The 16,469-nt window shown below is 41.1% G+C and overlaps 1 protein-coding gene across 1 annotated transcript in view; it reads left to right on the top strand.

Annotated features, from left to right (window-relative positions):
• Positions 1–16,204, top strand: part of BEND5 (BEN domain containing 5) — a 733,046-nt gene extending 716,842 nt beyond the window's left edge. The window contains exons 12-13 of the mRNA XM_081913981.1: positions 9,999–10,095; positions 14,975–16,204. Coding sequence (XP_081770107.1) covers positions 9,999–10,095; positions 14,975–15,095 — 218 coding nt within the window. The 3' untranslated portion in view covers positions 15,096–16,204. The remainder of the gene's footprint in view (positions 1–9,998; positions 10,096–14,974) is intronic.
• The last annotated feature ends 265 nt before the right edge of the window (positions 16,205–16,469 follow it).

The raw sequence follows: 16,469 nt of genomic DNA, 5'->3' as shown, positions 1-16,469 counted from the left end.
TATCTCAGCCATTTAAATAAGATTCTGGGCAAACCCCAGTAAATATAACCCATGGGTCAAAGAGCAGGGACAGGTTCAGCATTTAGAGATTTTCTTCTTTTATATTTGGTTCTAGCTTGAAGACCCCCCCCCCCAAAAAAAAAAACAACAACAACCTGGAACCCCAATCTGGATGTCTGGATAGCTGCTTCTGCATCCTCTCACACACACCTGAGAGATGGCCAAACAACCATATTTTTTTAAAATTCTTTAAAAACCCAGCAGTATTTGCAGCCAGAAGATTGTAGATACATAGATATTCTGAACTTCAAAACTCCCATTTCGTCCCAAGGTATAAATGCATAGTTGAAAGTCTATTTCCTTTGGCCCGTTTCATGGAGTTGGAGTCCCTTGCTTGCTCTGCCAATATGCAAAAATTGAGAGTGTAGAATGGGGGTGGATGGGAATCAAGAGCCTTGGAAAATGGAAACATTTGGAGCGCTGCAATCGATGCTGGTCCAGCAGGTGGCAGCAGAAGGCTCTAAGAATTCCTCAAAAAAAAAAAAAAAATAGAAACTTGCAGTTCCTGAATTTGCCAATAGAAAATTTTGAAATAATGAATCCAGCTGCTAGGATATCTCAACACTTCCCTTCCGGCCTGAATCGTCTTGGGTTTCAGTGTATGTGATTCCCAAAGGAGAACTATTAATCATGTGAGTATTCATCACGTTAATGGGAGTCCCCCTTCTTAAGACAGAGTTTAACTTGGACCTATGGCAAACTAAGCTCCATTTCTTATGCACCTGTTGAAGGGAGCCAAACATAAATTTATCTAGATAAGTTTCCACCTTCTTCATGCTTCTGAACCAAATATTTTAGAGGATCAAGCTGGGAAAGTGGACTGGAGACAAAGCAAAGGATTTTCATTCCCCAACAGGAGTTCAGAGTTCCAGAAACACTTAGCCTCTTTCAACCTTGGTTCCCTCTATGTTGTTGGACTGCAACTCCCATCACCCTGGAACACTGGTCCTGCTAGCTAAGGATGATGGGAGTTGTAAAAGGTTGAGAAAGGCTGTTCTAAATGGTGCTGTTTATCCTACAGGGATTATACTCTCTGTATTAACTCCCTGTACATAGAGCAATGAAAGATGCTCACCTATCAGCAGCACACTCCCCATACACACACACCTTAGAAAAGTCAACCCAGAATTCCCATTAAATCTCCCTATAGTCGTGGCCCAGCAAAAGCTCCCTGTTTCCTGACACTGAGCAACTTAGTGACCTGGAATATCTGCCTGATATCTTGCTAGACTTTCTACCGCATCTATCATATCATATGGTTTATTTATTTTATGCATTGTACCTCACTCTGGTATCTGTACAGGTGGGGGCAGTATATTTATATTTTCAAGACAATTGTGTGGGCTTTGTCCTACTTGCCATGTCTATAATTCTGCATCAGCTGCAGGACTGCAAACTGACTCTCTCACTCTGGCTTTTTATTCCTCTCCCATTCCAGCTCAAAACAGTACTTTAGTTCAGCTTGCTTATGCTTCTTCCTTCCCCTTGATTGCTTTCTGCACTTTCTTTATTTGCCCATACTGGCTTGCTTTGCCGCAAAGTGTATTTATTGCTAGCTAGCACACATAAATGCTCAGACATACATTCAATTACCTTTGAACAATTTCCATTTACTTTCTATTTTTTGCTTTCCCCCTGTTCAATTTCACCAAGCTCCTGCATTCTCCTGAGTGTGTTCAACTGACATGCACTCTTCTTCTAGTTCTTCTTTAATTAAGGACTTGCACTAAATTCTCATCAGTGAGATTCAGTGGCTATCTTGTTTATACATCTTGGGCTGGGAATGTAAGCTTACCCCCCAAAACAGAGCAAGCAGTGATGGTGTTTTGTTTTGGTTTTTTCCATCTACCATTGCAAATTATGCATAAAATCACTTTCCTGCCATGCATCTTCAGGATTGTTTTTGTCCAGACATGATTTCCAGTAGTAGGGTCTAGGAAACACACTATTTTGGCAATGTTTTCTGGCCCATGTATTTGCTCCAGCACTCCTTTCCTTCTTCACTCATTCAGTCTAGGCCTAGACCTCAAAATATCCTTGCCGGTGGATATGACAACACTGTTTTGATCATTTGCTCTTGACTGTATCTGAACTCTGTCCATAGTCACATCTTCCTTAAGGCAGATGGTGGCCCAGGAATTCCTCGGGAGACTACACAATTTGAGAGGAGGAAGAGGATTCCTGGAGAGAATGAACTATAAAAATATTATTGGCCAGGAAATTATAACTACTTGGGGTGGGGGAGACAGGATTTAACAACTGCTTAGGAAGTCTATCAGGTTATGACAGGGGTGGGAATATAAGGGGTGGGGCTGAATCAGAACATTGGTTTGTTTAGCTTATTCTGAGTGAGGGCATGACAACTTGCACAACTTGTGATCTACCAAACTGAACGCAGCTGATCTGCAATGTACTTTAGTCTGCATTTGGTGACAGTTAGTACTGATACCTCACAACGGATTACTGTGCTGTTTATTTTTGTTGCTTGATACTATTTTATTTAACTCGTTGATTTTAGTAGGATTTTGTATAGTTTTAATACACTGGAAACCATTTTGGTATTTTCCTATAAATGAAAAGTGGTGTGGTAGGTATACACTCTCTCTCTCTCTCTCTCTCTCTCTCTCTCTCTCTCTCTCTCTCTCTCTCTCTCGTTATAGTCTGCCTCTCAACCCCATGCTCCATCTTTCCTTGTTATTGGGCACAATCAGAACTGCAATTATGCTTGGTCAATATGTAGCTCTTCAGATTGCTTACTTGGCAGGTGCCCAGGATCTAAGCAGGGAATGGAAGCTGAGGCTGGGGAAATCTATGGGCCTTGAGGGATTGGAGCTGACAGTGTTACTACTTCTCCTCCAGTCAATTATTTTCCTCCAGCTCCTTCTAATACCCCATTTTTATAATAAATTATGGATTACTTACATAAAAGCTTTTTAGAAAAAACAGTGCTGTTGTACCAGGATTTTGTCGTATAAAATTCTAATCTGCCATAACTCATGGGGCAAGCATCCCTCAGCAGGTTCTTTCTCTCTTCTTAGCAACGCAATGCATTTAAGGGGGGGGGGGGGACCAACACACCTGAGGACAAAAACAACACATAGAACCCACTGGTAGAGATGGTTACAGTGCTTTAACATTTGCAGATGGATCTTAATCAAAACTAAATCATGCTGCAGTCTTATATACCAATACCTGTATGATCTATGAGGTGCATGGGTATCTTCAGGTATTTTTCCAGGGGTGGTCAAAGTAAAAACCTGGGGGGGGGGGACTTCCCAGGGATGCGCAGGGTAGTTTTCATGGCCAGGAAGCTTCAGTCCCAGAGGCCAAATGTGCCCCTTCAGGCCCCTACTTTTGCCTTTGGCTACACCCACCATTGGCATTCAGGTCCCATAAACTTGCCCACAAGAAAATGTGGCCTTCAGACCCTCAGAGGACTAAACCCCCTTGGTTTAATCCTCTGACTTTTTCATTATTGCCTCTTCCTCATTTTGCTCGTCGTCTCTTTCCCCAATAACTCTACTCTGACTAACCTTGCAGATCACCCCATGTAATTTCTCCATTTGCCCTTTGCCCATTCTAGTTTGAACATCATGAATACTGCTGTCTATGCCCCTCTTCACCTTTAAAGGTGTCTAGAGTAATATTTTAACCTACTGCAGTCCTGATAAGCACCTAATAATTTTGTTCGGGGCTATAAAATAGGTTTTGCCAAGTTCCCATTTGCTTCTTAATTCATTGGAACTGTGTTGAGTAGAACTTTCAGCTGAATTCCAGCTATCCATTGTATACAGAAGCACTACATTTACGTAAGTGATTAAGATGCAATATCAGTTGTTGTTGTTGTTGTTGTTGTTGTTGTTGTTTTTAAAAAATCTAAACTGGCACTATTACTGAGATGCCTGAATGCAACCAATGTTCCTAAAAAAGGCTGAACTCCCTCAGATAAAAGATGCAGCACCTTAAATTAAGCTGAAAAATCCTGAACTCTGCAAACCTTGTTTTCATCCCCCTCATCACATACATTGAAGCTATATGAATAATATCACTAGATCTCATTCAGATGCAACGTATGGTGCTGTGGACTGAAACAGCTCTCTGATTGTAATTAATCCCCAGAACAATTCCTTGCTCCCAATAAATATTAGCAGACATCAGAGATAAACGAGGAGGAGAGATAACATGAATGTTGTGAAGGAGAGAACAGTAATGCTGGTAGGTTCTCCCCCATTTTAATTTTGACCTTCCCTTGAAAAATAAAGTTTCCTTAGTTCCCCTTCCCTTTGGCCCCTATTTGCAGCCAGAGAATTACCAGAGCTTCTGCCTCTTTGAGTTATTTTCTTCTCACTGATAAAACCTTAAATCTTTTTAAAAGACTGCTTGTTTTAATTGAAAAATTTCAATCAATCTACAACCCCCCCATCCTAAATAGCCCCACATGCAGTAAATAATCCGTAGTGAGGCTTTCTGCAGTAAAGAAATAAATAATTCTGAATCTGCTGTATCCTACTTGATCTCCAAGCTTTAAATCACTGTGGTTTGCACTGAGCTCAGCCAAAATACTAAACACACTGGAGCATGACTATTACTTAGGGACTGCAAGTCTTTTTTTAAAGGTACAGCATCAGAGGCTGTCAACCTTTCCCCCAGGGGAGCTCTATCATGATAGAGCCTGCTGGTTCTGTGCAAGCAAATTGGCTTCCATGCCACTTCATCTGCTCTTAACGTTAGGGGTGAAGAAAATGCTTTAGACATAAGAACAGGTGGGCTGTAGAGCAAATACCTCAGGGAAGTTGCAGAACAGCCTTCCCAAAAGGTCTCTAAGAAGAGAATGGATGGCTGTTAATCAGGTATTGTACAATATAAGGCTGGGAATCCTGATTTGGCAGGGGGTCAAACGGGATAAGTTATTAGAGCCCTTCCCTTGCTGTGATTGCATGACAGCAATATCCAACATCCAACGAGAAAACTAAAAACCTTTCTACTTAATTCAGCCCAGGTCCTCGGACTTCAGATTTCCTTACTCTTTTCCAGTAAATCTGATCCATTTCAATTTGGTGTGCCAAGTAGCGTTTACTACGGTAATCCTTCTCGTTTCTTTGTGATGCATTGTACCAGGCAAGGCATTTGAACATTGCCCTTGGTTTGCATGGATTGTTCGTATTTGTTTCTTCTGTGTTCAGAGTGTGGTTGCATGAAGCTGCACCCAAACTGACATGTGCAATATGAGTTCTGCTTAAGGTAATATCCAAGTCCCTCATCCGTCAGTGCAAGGATTTCCACATGCGCATTAGGGCTCCCCTCCCCCACTGCATGTAACCTGCATGCTCTCTATATCTGTTCTGGAGCATTGGAGAAAACCCCATAACGGATTAGTGGACATGCTGATCTGAGAGTAAATCCTATTAAATTCAATGAGATGGTCTTCTAAACAGGTACAGTATGTATAGGAATGTGCTGTAAAGGGATCCATTTCTGATTCAGCTTGTAGACAGGTAGTTGGAAAGCAGTCTGTGCCATCATCTTGACAGAACATAATTTTTGAAGTACAATTTATAACCCTTTAAAATACGTTGTGGGAACAGCTTATATTCTTTTAGAAAGAATCTGTATTAAATCACTGGGCAGTGAATTGTATCTCCTTTCACATAGATATAGAGCTATTGATGCTGGCAGTGCTTTTTCTGAGGGGTACTCAAAGGTACACAGTGCTGGCACCTTCATACCCCCCCCATGTTAAAAGTGTGTCACTCCCTATAGCAACTTCATGGTGAGTACTAGTACCTTTTTCTAAAAAAGAAAGAAAGAGAGAAAGCACTTGATGTTCCTGAGTTTTCTCTGCTTGCTAATGTACATGCTGAGAAGAAGAATAAAGTACAGTCTGTCTTGGATAGCACCACTGCAGACTACAGGTGCAGGACCACATGTTTGAATACATCCCACTATTGAAAACAAACAAGCTATATCCGGACGCTTCTGTTCTCCATATCAGTTGCAAATTTCCTTTCTTTAAAGGGTCACTGTGAAAATTCATTAGCATTTATGTAATGCATTGATGTTGCCTTCACAAAACTATGCATTTTGATGCACACTTTACTCAAATAGATGCATTTTTTTGTACACATTGGAGAACTGCATTGCAAAATTCAGAAAAGTGCAGATAGCTGTCCTCCAGTTCACTTTTTGCTTAAGGCAGAGCAAGTTACGGTAGGCAGGTTCACCTTCAAATGTGAACTCAACCAATTTTGTCCCCCATCCCTACAAACAACTATCTGCAAAGAAAAAATTAGCACTACACAGAGAAGGCTAAGCTCATTCACAAAACTAGCACATTAGGAAGTTGACTAGCTTGGACCATTCTCTTTGATATTCTAATTTTCTACCTGCATTCCCAAGTGTAGGTGACCATTAAAGGGGGGGGGATTGCATTTTGAAGCTGAGAAAATATTCAGCCAGATAGTGGGAAGAATTGTTTGGTTTGCTAGATGGGGTGTGTGAGAGGAGAGGATGATTTATAATGCTCATTTAGTGCAACTGTGATGAAAGAGACGTACAAGACAGAGTTTCAACTCAGGAAAAGCTTCCATAGTCTTGAACATCAGTACCCACACACCTAAGGACCTATTTCTTAATGAAACCGACAAAAATATATTCCTAGGCCATAGTTGCATGAAAGAGAGGAAATTCTCTTCTTGATAAACGCCGCAATTTCTGTAATGGAAAACTGACTTTCTAGCAAAGTTGGCATACTCAGCAGAGCTGTATCTTGTTGTTGGCTTTTTCCTTTGTATGCATCTCCCTCCCTCTTCCTCCTCTTTTTTCATAATTTAACTGCTTGCATAAAACAAAGAAGCACACAGGTCTGTCAAATGATACCTCCAGTCTAGAAGGTCATAGTTCTTAATCCTCTTAGGGGGATAGACTTGGATGAGTTCCATAACTAATAACCCAGCCAATAGCATTTCAGGCTGATGGAGGTGCTGTCCTCTAGAAGAGACATAAAAGTTAAGATCCAATCCGTTTGATGGAGACCCCCAAAGGACTTATCAAATATTGAACGGCGCTGCTAACTGGCTTTGCCCTTGTCAAATCCTTATCGCGGCAGAAGCCTCACTCACTGTGGCATAGAAATGGCACAACAGATCTTATTAAAATGAGATTGTGGCTTTGAAAGGAGTCTTATTATTTCCAATAATTGCCACTGCTTTGCAAAACGGAGGGTGGAAAGTCAACCCACAATCTTGAAAGCAAAATGACCCCACATTTTAAGAAGTAAAACAAGCGCAAGGATGGATCATAGTGCGACTGGTCTCTGCAGTGGCAACATTATTAAATGATCAGTGAGCTATTAAAGCTACAGTGCTTAGTATCTCCCCTAAAGACTCATAGCGCTAACAGGTTTCCAAATTGAGGTTTTTATTGCTGGAAGAAGGCTCTGTGTGCAGTTCTTGAAGCTGCGATTACAGGGAATGGTTGTGAGCAGACTGACACTAAACAGGAGCAACAAATCTTCTTGAGTGAAAACTGGCAATGGATGACTCCCCAAAGTGTTTCAATATGACAGCAAAGAGGACTATAGAAGTGGAAAGGATACTGCATAATAAGAAACTGAAACTAATCAGAAATATGGTGTTTTACTTGGATTTAAATAAAGAGCAAGGTTTTACGCGTCTTTATCTGACCAGTTGGGATGGGTAAAAATGGGTAATTGATAGCGTTACAGGAAATTTCACCCACCATTAACTTCAAATGATATCCTTTCCTAGGGGGCTAAGGTTTCTTATATTCCTTCCAAAGGGATTGAAATGTAGCCACTAGCAGGGGAGAAACTGCTGCGACTTCTGTTTTTCCAAGAGCTGGTCTTTCACCATGTCTTCTGGGCCAGAAAAGAGGAAGGAATACTAATCCAATAGCCATCACGAGGATGGTAATGACAGCAGGAACCAATGTTCTGGGGAACACCTCTGGAAAATTGAAATCCAGGAAAGCAGCCATTGTTAGTTCCATTGAAGTAAGCACTGCATTGGGTCAACTAAGGTGGTTTTTTTCTATCTCTCTCTCCTGTGGCATAATTTTATAGATTGCAAATGCAGGATAGTGTAAGAGGAAAAACTGAAAATAAAAGTCAAGCAAAAGAAAGAAAAAGGAACCAGTTGAAGACATTGCTGCGATTATAGTGGACAAAGAGTCCCTGTACAGTGGATTTTAAGAACCAGCCCGCCTTTTTCAGCACCCTTATTTCATTTGTTACCAGCTCAACTGATTAGAGGACAGAGACACGTGGAGAGCATCTGAAGTTGAGATAAGAGAATCATTACAATAGTAAAGGTCCAAAGCCTTTATCTCCTTTGCATGTGAGAGATGCAATTGTCTGCAAAAAGTGACTGAGAAACATCCCAAGATCAAGTTTTTTCAGACTACCAATGCAGCTTTCTGCAGGAGATCTATGAAGTACTAAATACCTGGAGCCAATGATAGATGAAACAATTGACATCTCATATGCACCTACATCAAATGTAGTTAAGCTGAAATCCGGAGAAAGAATAAATGAAACAGGTGCTGCACAGTGTATCTGCAGGACTTTAGAAAAGGTTTTGGTCACTGAGACTTCTGCTACATTAAGAAGCAGAGTAATAATAATAATAAATACCTTCTGAACGATATCATGAATGTTTTCTTTCTTTTTAAAAAACTTTCCCATCAGCCCCAGCAAGCATATTCAAGGATGATGGAAAATCTGGAGGGCCACAGGATCTCTACCCCTGCCTAGATCTTGGGTTAGGTCCCTCATGACAAACAGTGTTTGGTTCTGAGCTGACATCAAACATTACTTGAAGTGATTAGTGTCCTTGTTTTAAATGAAAGCTCAGTTATTTCCAAAAGTGTGAAGTCTTGTTCTTACAGATTTCCATGATGTGATTCCCCCACCTACAGTCAGAAGTGGTACAATCCAGACTCAGGTTTACCCCCCTTATGAGAAATAGCTTGATTCAAGGTGAAACCCGGCACATTCGTGCTAATAAAAGTTGATTCTGAATATATATATATAAATGTATTTCTACTACTTTGTCTCCCTTTGCCCCAGTTGAATAATAATCCTGCATGGGCTTCAGGGTCATTTCTACAATTAGACTGTAGCTCATTTACAAACCTCTTGGATTAGTTTCTCTGTATAATACTTCCAGCTTTCAGCCACAGAGCTAAGACTTTACATGATTTCACATTAGTCATCTTCTCCATTTGAAGAAAAAATAATGAGCAGAGATATTTCCCCCCACAGAGTGTGAACTCTGCATCTTAAATTCATTTGTTTTGATATCCCTAATGTGAGTAGGCGGGTAATAACAAATGCTTCATTTAGAAGTTGGCATCTTTACATAAGATGCCTGGAAACCCTGAAATGTTATACTTCTGGAATTTCCCACTACTGGAAATTGCATCAGGTAATTACTGATAACTGCATTTGTACAAGACACAAATAGATTTAAGTTTCAGAATGGACGAAAAGCTAATAATATAATGTATGTGTGCATAAAATGGAAGTGCATACAAAATCGTGGACAATCATTGGTGTTTGCTGAAGGGACAGGGTGTTTGGTTCAGTAGGTTATGTAAAGGTGATACATAATCAAGCTGTACGTAACATTCCCTTTCAGGAGTTGAGAATCCTCTTTAGAGTAGCCAAGTCACATGAGTGTGCGTGAGGTAATTCAAGTGGGAGCATATGTTACAATTTTAGCAACATATTATTGTTTGGTTTGAACAAAAGTGATACCCAGTTATGACACTTGTAAATCTGTTAATAAATATTAAGGTCAGATCTATTGGAGTATTAAACTCAAATTTGCTTATGCATCGTATCTCTGTAATTTACCTTTGCAGCTGGTTTGGATTTTAAAAACCCCTTTTAAGCATTCTCCTTAATTAGACACTCACAGATATGAAACTAGGAAGGAATGTGGCCAGAACCTTTTTGGATTACTACAGGCTAAACAGCATCACAGAGAGACCATTGGCACCAATCTCAAGTACATGGTAGGTTTCAAAATGCATCTGGCTGCTTTTTTGAAAAAGAATTTTTTACCTTTTTTAATGTAATTACAGTAAACTTGGTCAGTTGTGTACCTAGCAAAGCCATCCTGATTTAGCATGAAATCTCCAGAATGTGGTATCTATGTTCCTGAATGGCAGTGATACAGTGGTGTGCATGTGATGGAATCGTTGATGAGCTTGCTTTCCACAATTTTTTTTAAAAAAATCTTGCTAGTATTATTAAAACTCAGTTTGACTCCCTGGGTAACAGCTTCTTCATGAAGAGCTCCTTAAAAACCTCCAGGGATACATGCACCTGCTTCCCTAATAACAAATTACTTTCCTAAGCTTTTTGAGTTCAGTAAAAGGTAAAGGGACCCCTGACCATTAGGTCTAGTTGCGAACGACTCTGGAGTTGCGGCACTCATCTCGCTTTATTGGCTGAGGGAGCCGGTGTACAGCTTCCGGGTCATGTGGCCAGCATGACTAAGCCGCTTCTGGAGAACCAGAACAGCACACGGAAACGCTGTTTACCTTCCTGCCAGAGCAGTACCTATTTATCTACTTGCACTTTTACGTGCTTTCGAACTGCTAGGTTGGCAGGAGCAGGGACCGAACAACGGGAGCTCACCCCATCGCGGGGATTCGAACCATCGACCTTCTGATCAGCAAGCCCTAGTATGTGTATTAAAATGACATAACTGAGAGGGTGAAGGCTATGCTCTCACACAAGCACTAATAATTTAAAAGCATTATTGGGAAGTGGTAGGCCAGGGGTGGGCAATCAGTAGAGCCACATGTGGAACTCAGCCAGCTTGGTCCTTTTTCATGCATGGTCAGGGATGATGTTCTCTAGCAACGTATGGAGTGCCACAAGTTCTCCACCCCTGAAGGCATGTAGACAAGATCTGGAAACCCCACCTACACCACCATGAGCTCAATGATGGAAGAAATGCAAAATATAAACATACATTATTCATATAAATATAAATAATAAGTGTTTCTTTGCTACTACAATTTAGACCCTGCTTTTCTGTAAGCTGATATCTGAGGAAGTTTGCCATAAAAAGACTCTACTCCTGCAAAGAGGGGAGGGGTTGTGGGTGGGAGCCGATCTCCGCCTCAAGCAGGGGGCGTTAGCCCCCTGCCACCCGCTCACCTGGCTGGCGCACCAAGCCCACGGGCAAGCGCCCAACCAGGTGGCTTGGAAGGGGCGTGGACGGCAGCTTAACTTGCTGCTGCACCAGCCACGCGGCCTCGCTTGCCATAAAACTATAAAACAGTACAAAAACATATCTTCCAAGAAAAAACTGCAGCAGACAGAAACAGTGACATAAGGTCACAACTGCTTACAAATTTGCTGGAATGATGTAAGCTTGACTGCCTACCTAAAAGAGGGCTGTGATGGGGCAGGAATGCCATTCTTGGGGCACTGTTCCACAGTCTAGGCACCATATAAAAAGATCTTGTCTCTTGTGCACCCTCACCACACCTCTGAAGACAGCAGGTCACACAGAAGGGGCTCTACCATTGAGAGGGATTCACAGGCAAACTCATATGGAATGAGGTGATTATTGAGACTGATGAAACAAAACTACCAGAGTGCAAGAATGTGGGGTGGATTATTGAATCTCCAGCTTTTGTGCATTTTCACGATGCCACTATCGTTTCTTTCACTGAACCTGCACTCTGGCTGCGACACCTCTGCACCTTTTACTTTGCCCCACCTCACAGCCCAGAGTGATCACAGATGCATTGTGAAGCAGCAGAATTTGACAAAACAAAATACATTTCTCTCGGCTACACAATCTTTGATGTGTTTGTATTACATGCAGCTCATAGTTCATCCATATGCAGTCAGCGACTACAGAAATACTGAGCAAATCATATTTCGCCTGTAAACAGATAATTCTGAAATCTTTCAGTGATTATATCAGCTGTATTTCTTACACTAGAATCGGCAAGATAAGATCAGAACATGTCCCTCTTTCTATTTTAGCACAGTGCTTCGAGAAGGGCCTGGCCTTGGTAAATCTTTGAGCCTGAGCACCATGCCTGCGCTGTTAAGACACCACAGCAGGTAGAGAAATAGCCTGCCTGTGAAACGCTTCAGTTAATTGGAAAACAGGCTTTCTGAACCATTTAGTAAATCCAATTTAATTAAATGTCATCACAGACTGAGAGTATTTTCATAAAATACACATTCTTCTACTTCTGATGATAAGGAAGTGACTCGAGTATTAAGGTTTACATTTCAGCAGCATAAGATGCCACACATATTTTTTTTAAGAAGCTATTTGTGTGAGGTAGAAAGGAGAAAGTCTATTGCTTGAGTGTCATAATTTTGCCCCTAGTTAGTCAATACGAAGTGATACCAGCGTGTGAGATCAAGGGAAGTATTTGGGCTTTGGGGGAACCTTCCTTCAGATTCCATAACCTGGATCTGAAACCCATTCCCCAAATCACAAGTCCCATGTCCTGTGAAAAACATCTGTACATTCCTCTAGGAGCATCATGAGTGCCTTTTTAACAATATCTGTGATATCACTGAGGATTAGGCACAATCCTGTGACCCCTCTCCATAGCTACAGTTTATATCAGTGAGTGAGTGCTGACTTGATTTACCACACAAGTTCTCATGCAGGCTTTTAAAAACAAGGAAGGGCAAGATTGCCTCTCCATCAAGAGCAATGCTGTATCATTTCGGGGATTTTAAAAAATATGTTCATTGTAAGATATGCACTGCGCTCTCACATTACCAACGGCGCTATCCTCAGGTCCATCACCATTCTTTGTTCCTAAGCATTTCTTCTGTTGAAAGGTTATCCCTCTATCCCTCTATTACATTTATTAAATTTACATTGCATTTTTTTAAGATTACATTTGTACAGCAATTGCACTGCTCTTGCAGGAGTGAGGCCCGTGCCATTCAGCACGATGAGAAAAGCAGTTCCAATTGATCTAACACACACACACACACACCCCAAGCCTATAGGAAGCTGCCTCACACACATGGCACTGTCCCCCCACCCTATTCAAATCAAGTGTTGCTATCTGAGGTGCTCTCTTGCATTGCATTATCCCACCCCTCCAGAACAGATTATCAGAAACCTTTGGGGCTGCAGGGGGGAGAGGTAATTGTCAGATACTTTCCCTTCACCCCCATTAGCAAATTCTCCAGTTACAACACTACTAGGACCACCAGTTGGATTGCACCCATAGCCTCTGCTGTCTGCTATCTTTGCATTTTCATATACTGTCCACTGACATCCACTTGAAAGCCCACATCACACTCCCATAGGTCAATGTAATTTGGGGGCAGGGGAGAGATGCTGGAATCCCAAACAACTTACGTCTGATTTTGTCGAGCAGTAAATTGCATGAGGAATGGAATAGCTATTACCGTTTAAAGGCAAATTATATGTTTTGCCTCAGAAATTAATTTTTGTTTCCCCCCTTGTCTATTGATAATTATAATCTGTCAGTTTTACTCCTACATGCGTCTGCACATTTTAATTGCAGATCTCAATGCTTGTAGCTGCTGCTGGAGGCAGAAAAATAAAACCCTTTCAGTTTTAAACTGTGACACATTTGCGTGGGCTCGGTGAAAGGGATCCATTTACAGAAATCAGAGAGATTTGCATTGCTTGGACAGCCTCAAGCAGAGGGCTCACCAAAATACCCTATTACAACAATTACCCTGTCAAGGGCTTTAGAAATCAAAATGCCGTCTGGAACAATGCAGCCCCATATTTTGCGCACAGGCTGCATGGATGCAGATGCAGCAAACACACAAATTGAGGCTGTGCCTTTCGGCAGAAGCACAAGAAAAGGAAAAGTTGGGCAGTTAACCTCTTCATCTCAGCAGGAGGAGCACCAGGAACAGTTCCGACCCATGCACAGCCCTCTATGTAATGACAATGCCTCTCTCTTTGAGACGAATAATTTTTGGCTAACAGGCAATGAAATATTTGCTTTGCATCATACGATTAAAGTTTCAGGTGTCTCAGTTTAGCAGGGATAACCTACATGTTCTGATCTCTTCCCCAAGAAAATTTCCACCCACCCATCAACTTGATTTTAAATAAGTCACTGTGTTTTCCCCTCTTCTTTCGTACTCTGCATGCCTATGTTATCTGATGCTGCGAGATCATACATAATGAAGGAGCAACCTTTTAGAAAGTGTGCTTCATGTGTTTATCTTAAGCCATAAGGCTTATGGTGCTACCAAGAAATATCACCTCACTAATCATATCACTTTAAGTTCTTACTGTGGCAAGCAAAGAAACTGGTACAAAATATTGGTACAAGGCCAATGAGGGGTGTGGTCTGGGAGAGAGCCTCAGATTCTAAATATAGAGACCTGGAGGGCCATTCCCTGCCTCTCTTCAGGATGGAATCAATATAAACTGGGAGGATTTCATTTGCAATATTACAGAAGTTAAAGCTGCCCTCTGGGAATCTAAGGCAGGGTTAGCGGACTAGGTGCATCCTTTACGGGTGCTGATTTGCTTCTAGCTTGCTGTGGTATTCCATTTGCAAATAAGACAAGTATTACAAAGACACCGCAAGTCTTCTGTGTTGTGCTGTGTTGTGTTGTCTTGTTAAAAGAAAACTGTGAGTGCTATCCCTGTAACAAGAGACAGAAGGAATAAATTGTATAGCTAGAATAGCTTTCTCTCTGTGTTTGTTCAGTGCCTGAATAGGACTCATTTTGAGCTTTTTAAACAAATTATAGCTTTCTTTGGGATTTTCCTGGCAGCAAACAATTGTGCTCTGAGATTCTTCCCAAGTATTTTCATAGGATCATTCCACATATGCAGCATTGTCAACACTGGAATGTATTTTATCAGTATATCTTGTTGTCTTCACTTGTTGGCAGGAAGGACAAAGCATCTTCCAATAGATGTTCCTACCATCGGGCTCAAGGGAATAATCAACCTTCCACTAAGACCGAGAAGAGAACTCAGGCAACTCTTAAGGAACCAACGCACTCATCATAAAGCACTAAAGCGATAAACCCTTCAGAGAAGCTGGGACAACAAAACTGGATTCAAAATGGCTTCCCTTTCTCTTTCCAGCCAATCATTTTTGGAAGGGGGGGGGGGGAGATGCTACTTTACTTGCAAATGCTACTGTTGATTTTGTTATTGGTTGATTAATCACTAGCCTTTTCCCTCAAAAGCAAACCAACAGATTACTTCCTGCCATGTTAAGAGCTTTTCAAAGCACTCAGCAAACCGAAGAAAGCTTTCCATGATGCTGGGTAATTTCTACATTTATTGCATAAGACATATCATTTGCAAGTGTTAAAGGGGTTAATTCACATGGATACAGGTCCTGGCAATATTCCCTAGGACACTGTGATGTGTCATCTTTAATATCTAAAGAGTGGATGATATCCAAGTTTGTGTGGACAGGAGTAAATGAATCCCTCCCCTCCTTTCCTGTTCCTTTCAGTACCAGCACCATGCCCCTTCAATCTGCTCTGGAGCATCCCTGAAACCTCCAGAAAAGATTGAGGAATCAGGTGCAGAATTTTCAGGGGGAATAGGGGAAAGAGAAATCCTTGTGGGAAAAGGGAAACTCCTGTAATACATTCACTGAATGCCAATGTATCTACTCTTGGCTCCTCTAGAATGTATGCAAAGTAATGACTCGCAAAGACAGATTGATAATCAAAATGACCTCTTACCAGTATGGATGAAAAAGCAGGCAGAGGGAGCCCTGTGCGTGAAACTACTGATACTATGTTTGAGTTTTGTAAGGTTTCAGTTGAATATTTTCAAAGTTGTTTGATGTGTGTCCATTCAACATGTTGATGGAATCAAAATACTTGCAAAGTTTGCTGCTGCTTCTTTCTGAATGGAGTATGTTATGTTATGTTATGTTATGTTATGTTACTTATGTTATGCTATGTCATGTCAGTCTTCAATTTGGTGCCCTACAAATGTTTTGGATTAAAACAATTGTACTGTCTCAAGCTGATGGGAGTTGCAATACAAAGCATTTGGAAGACACCAGGTTGAGAAAATCTGTGTTATGTTATATACAAGACCAGGTGAAATCTGGTCACTTGCTCTTGGAGAATTTAATAAAAGGTTAAATGCAACTGTTGCTTTTTTTTTATTTTGGTCCATGCTCATGTTTCTTCCCTGACAGGCTTACTTAGTTACCAAAGGCAAATAAGAGCTTTACTGCTGCTGCTTTTCACTTGGTTAGATTAGATTTATTCAATGTATGTATGACTTCACACGAAAGCAGTCCCAAAATAATTTACAGAGAATATCTATAATATACAATAAAAAATCCACTAAAACCAAACAAATATGCTACAAGTGTTCACCCCAAAAATCACCCAGCAGCATAAAATAACT

This window comes from Podarcis melisellensis (genome assembly GCF_964234715.1).
Source record: "Podarcis melisellensis genome assembly, chromosome: 6".
Taxonomy (NCBI): Eukaryota; Metazoa; Chordata; class Lepidosauria; order Squamata; family Lacertidae; genus Podarcis; species Podarcis melisellensis.
This window is presented reverse-complemented; position numbering and strand designations above follow the sequence as displayed.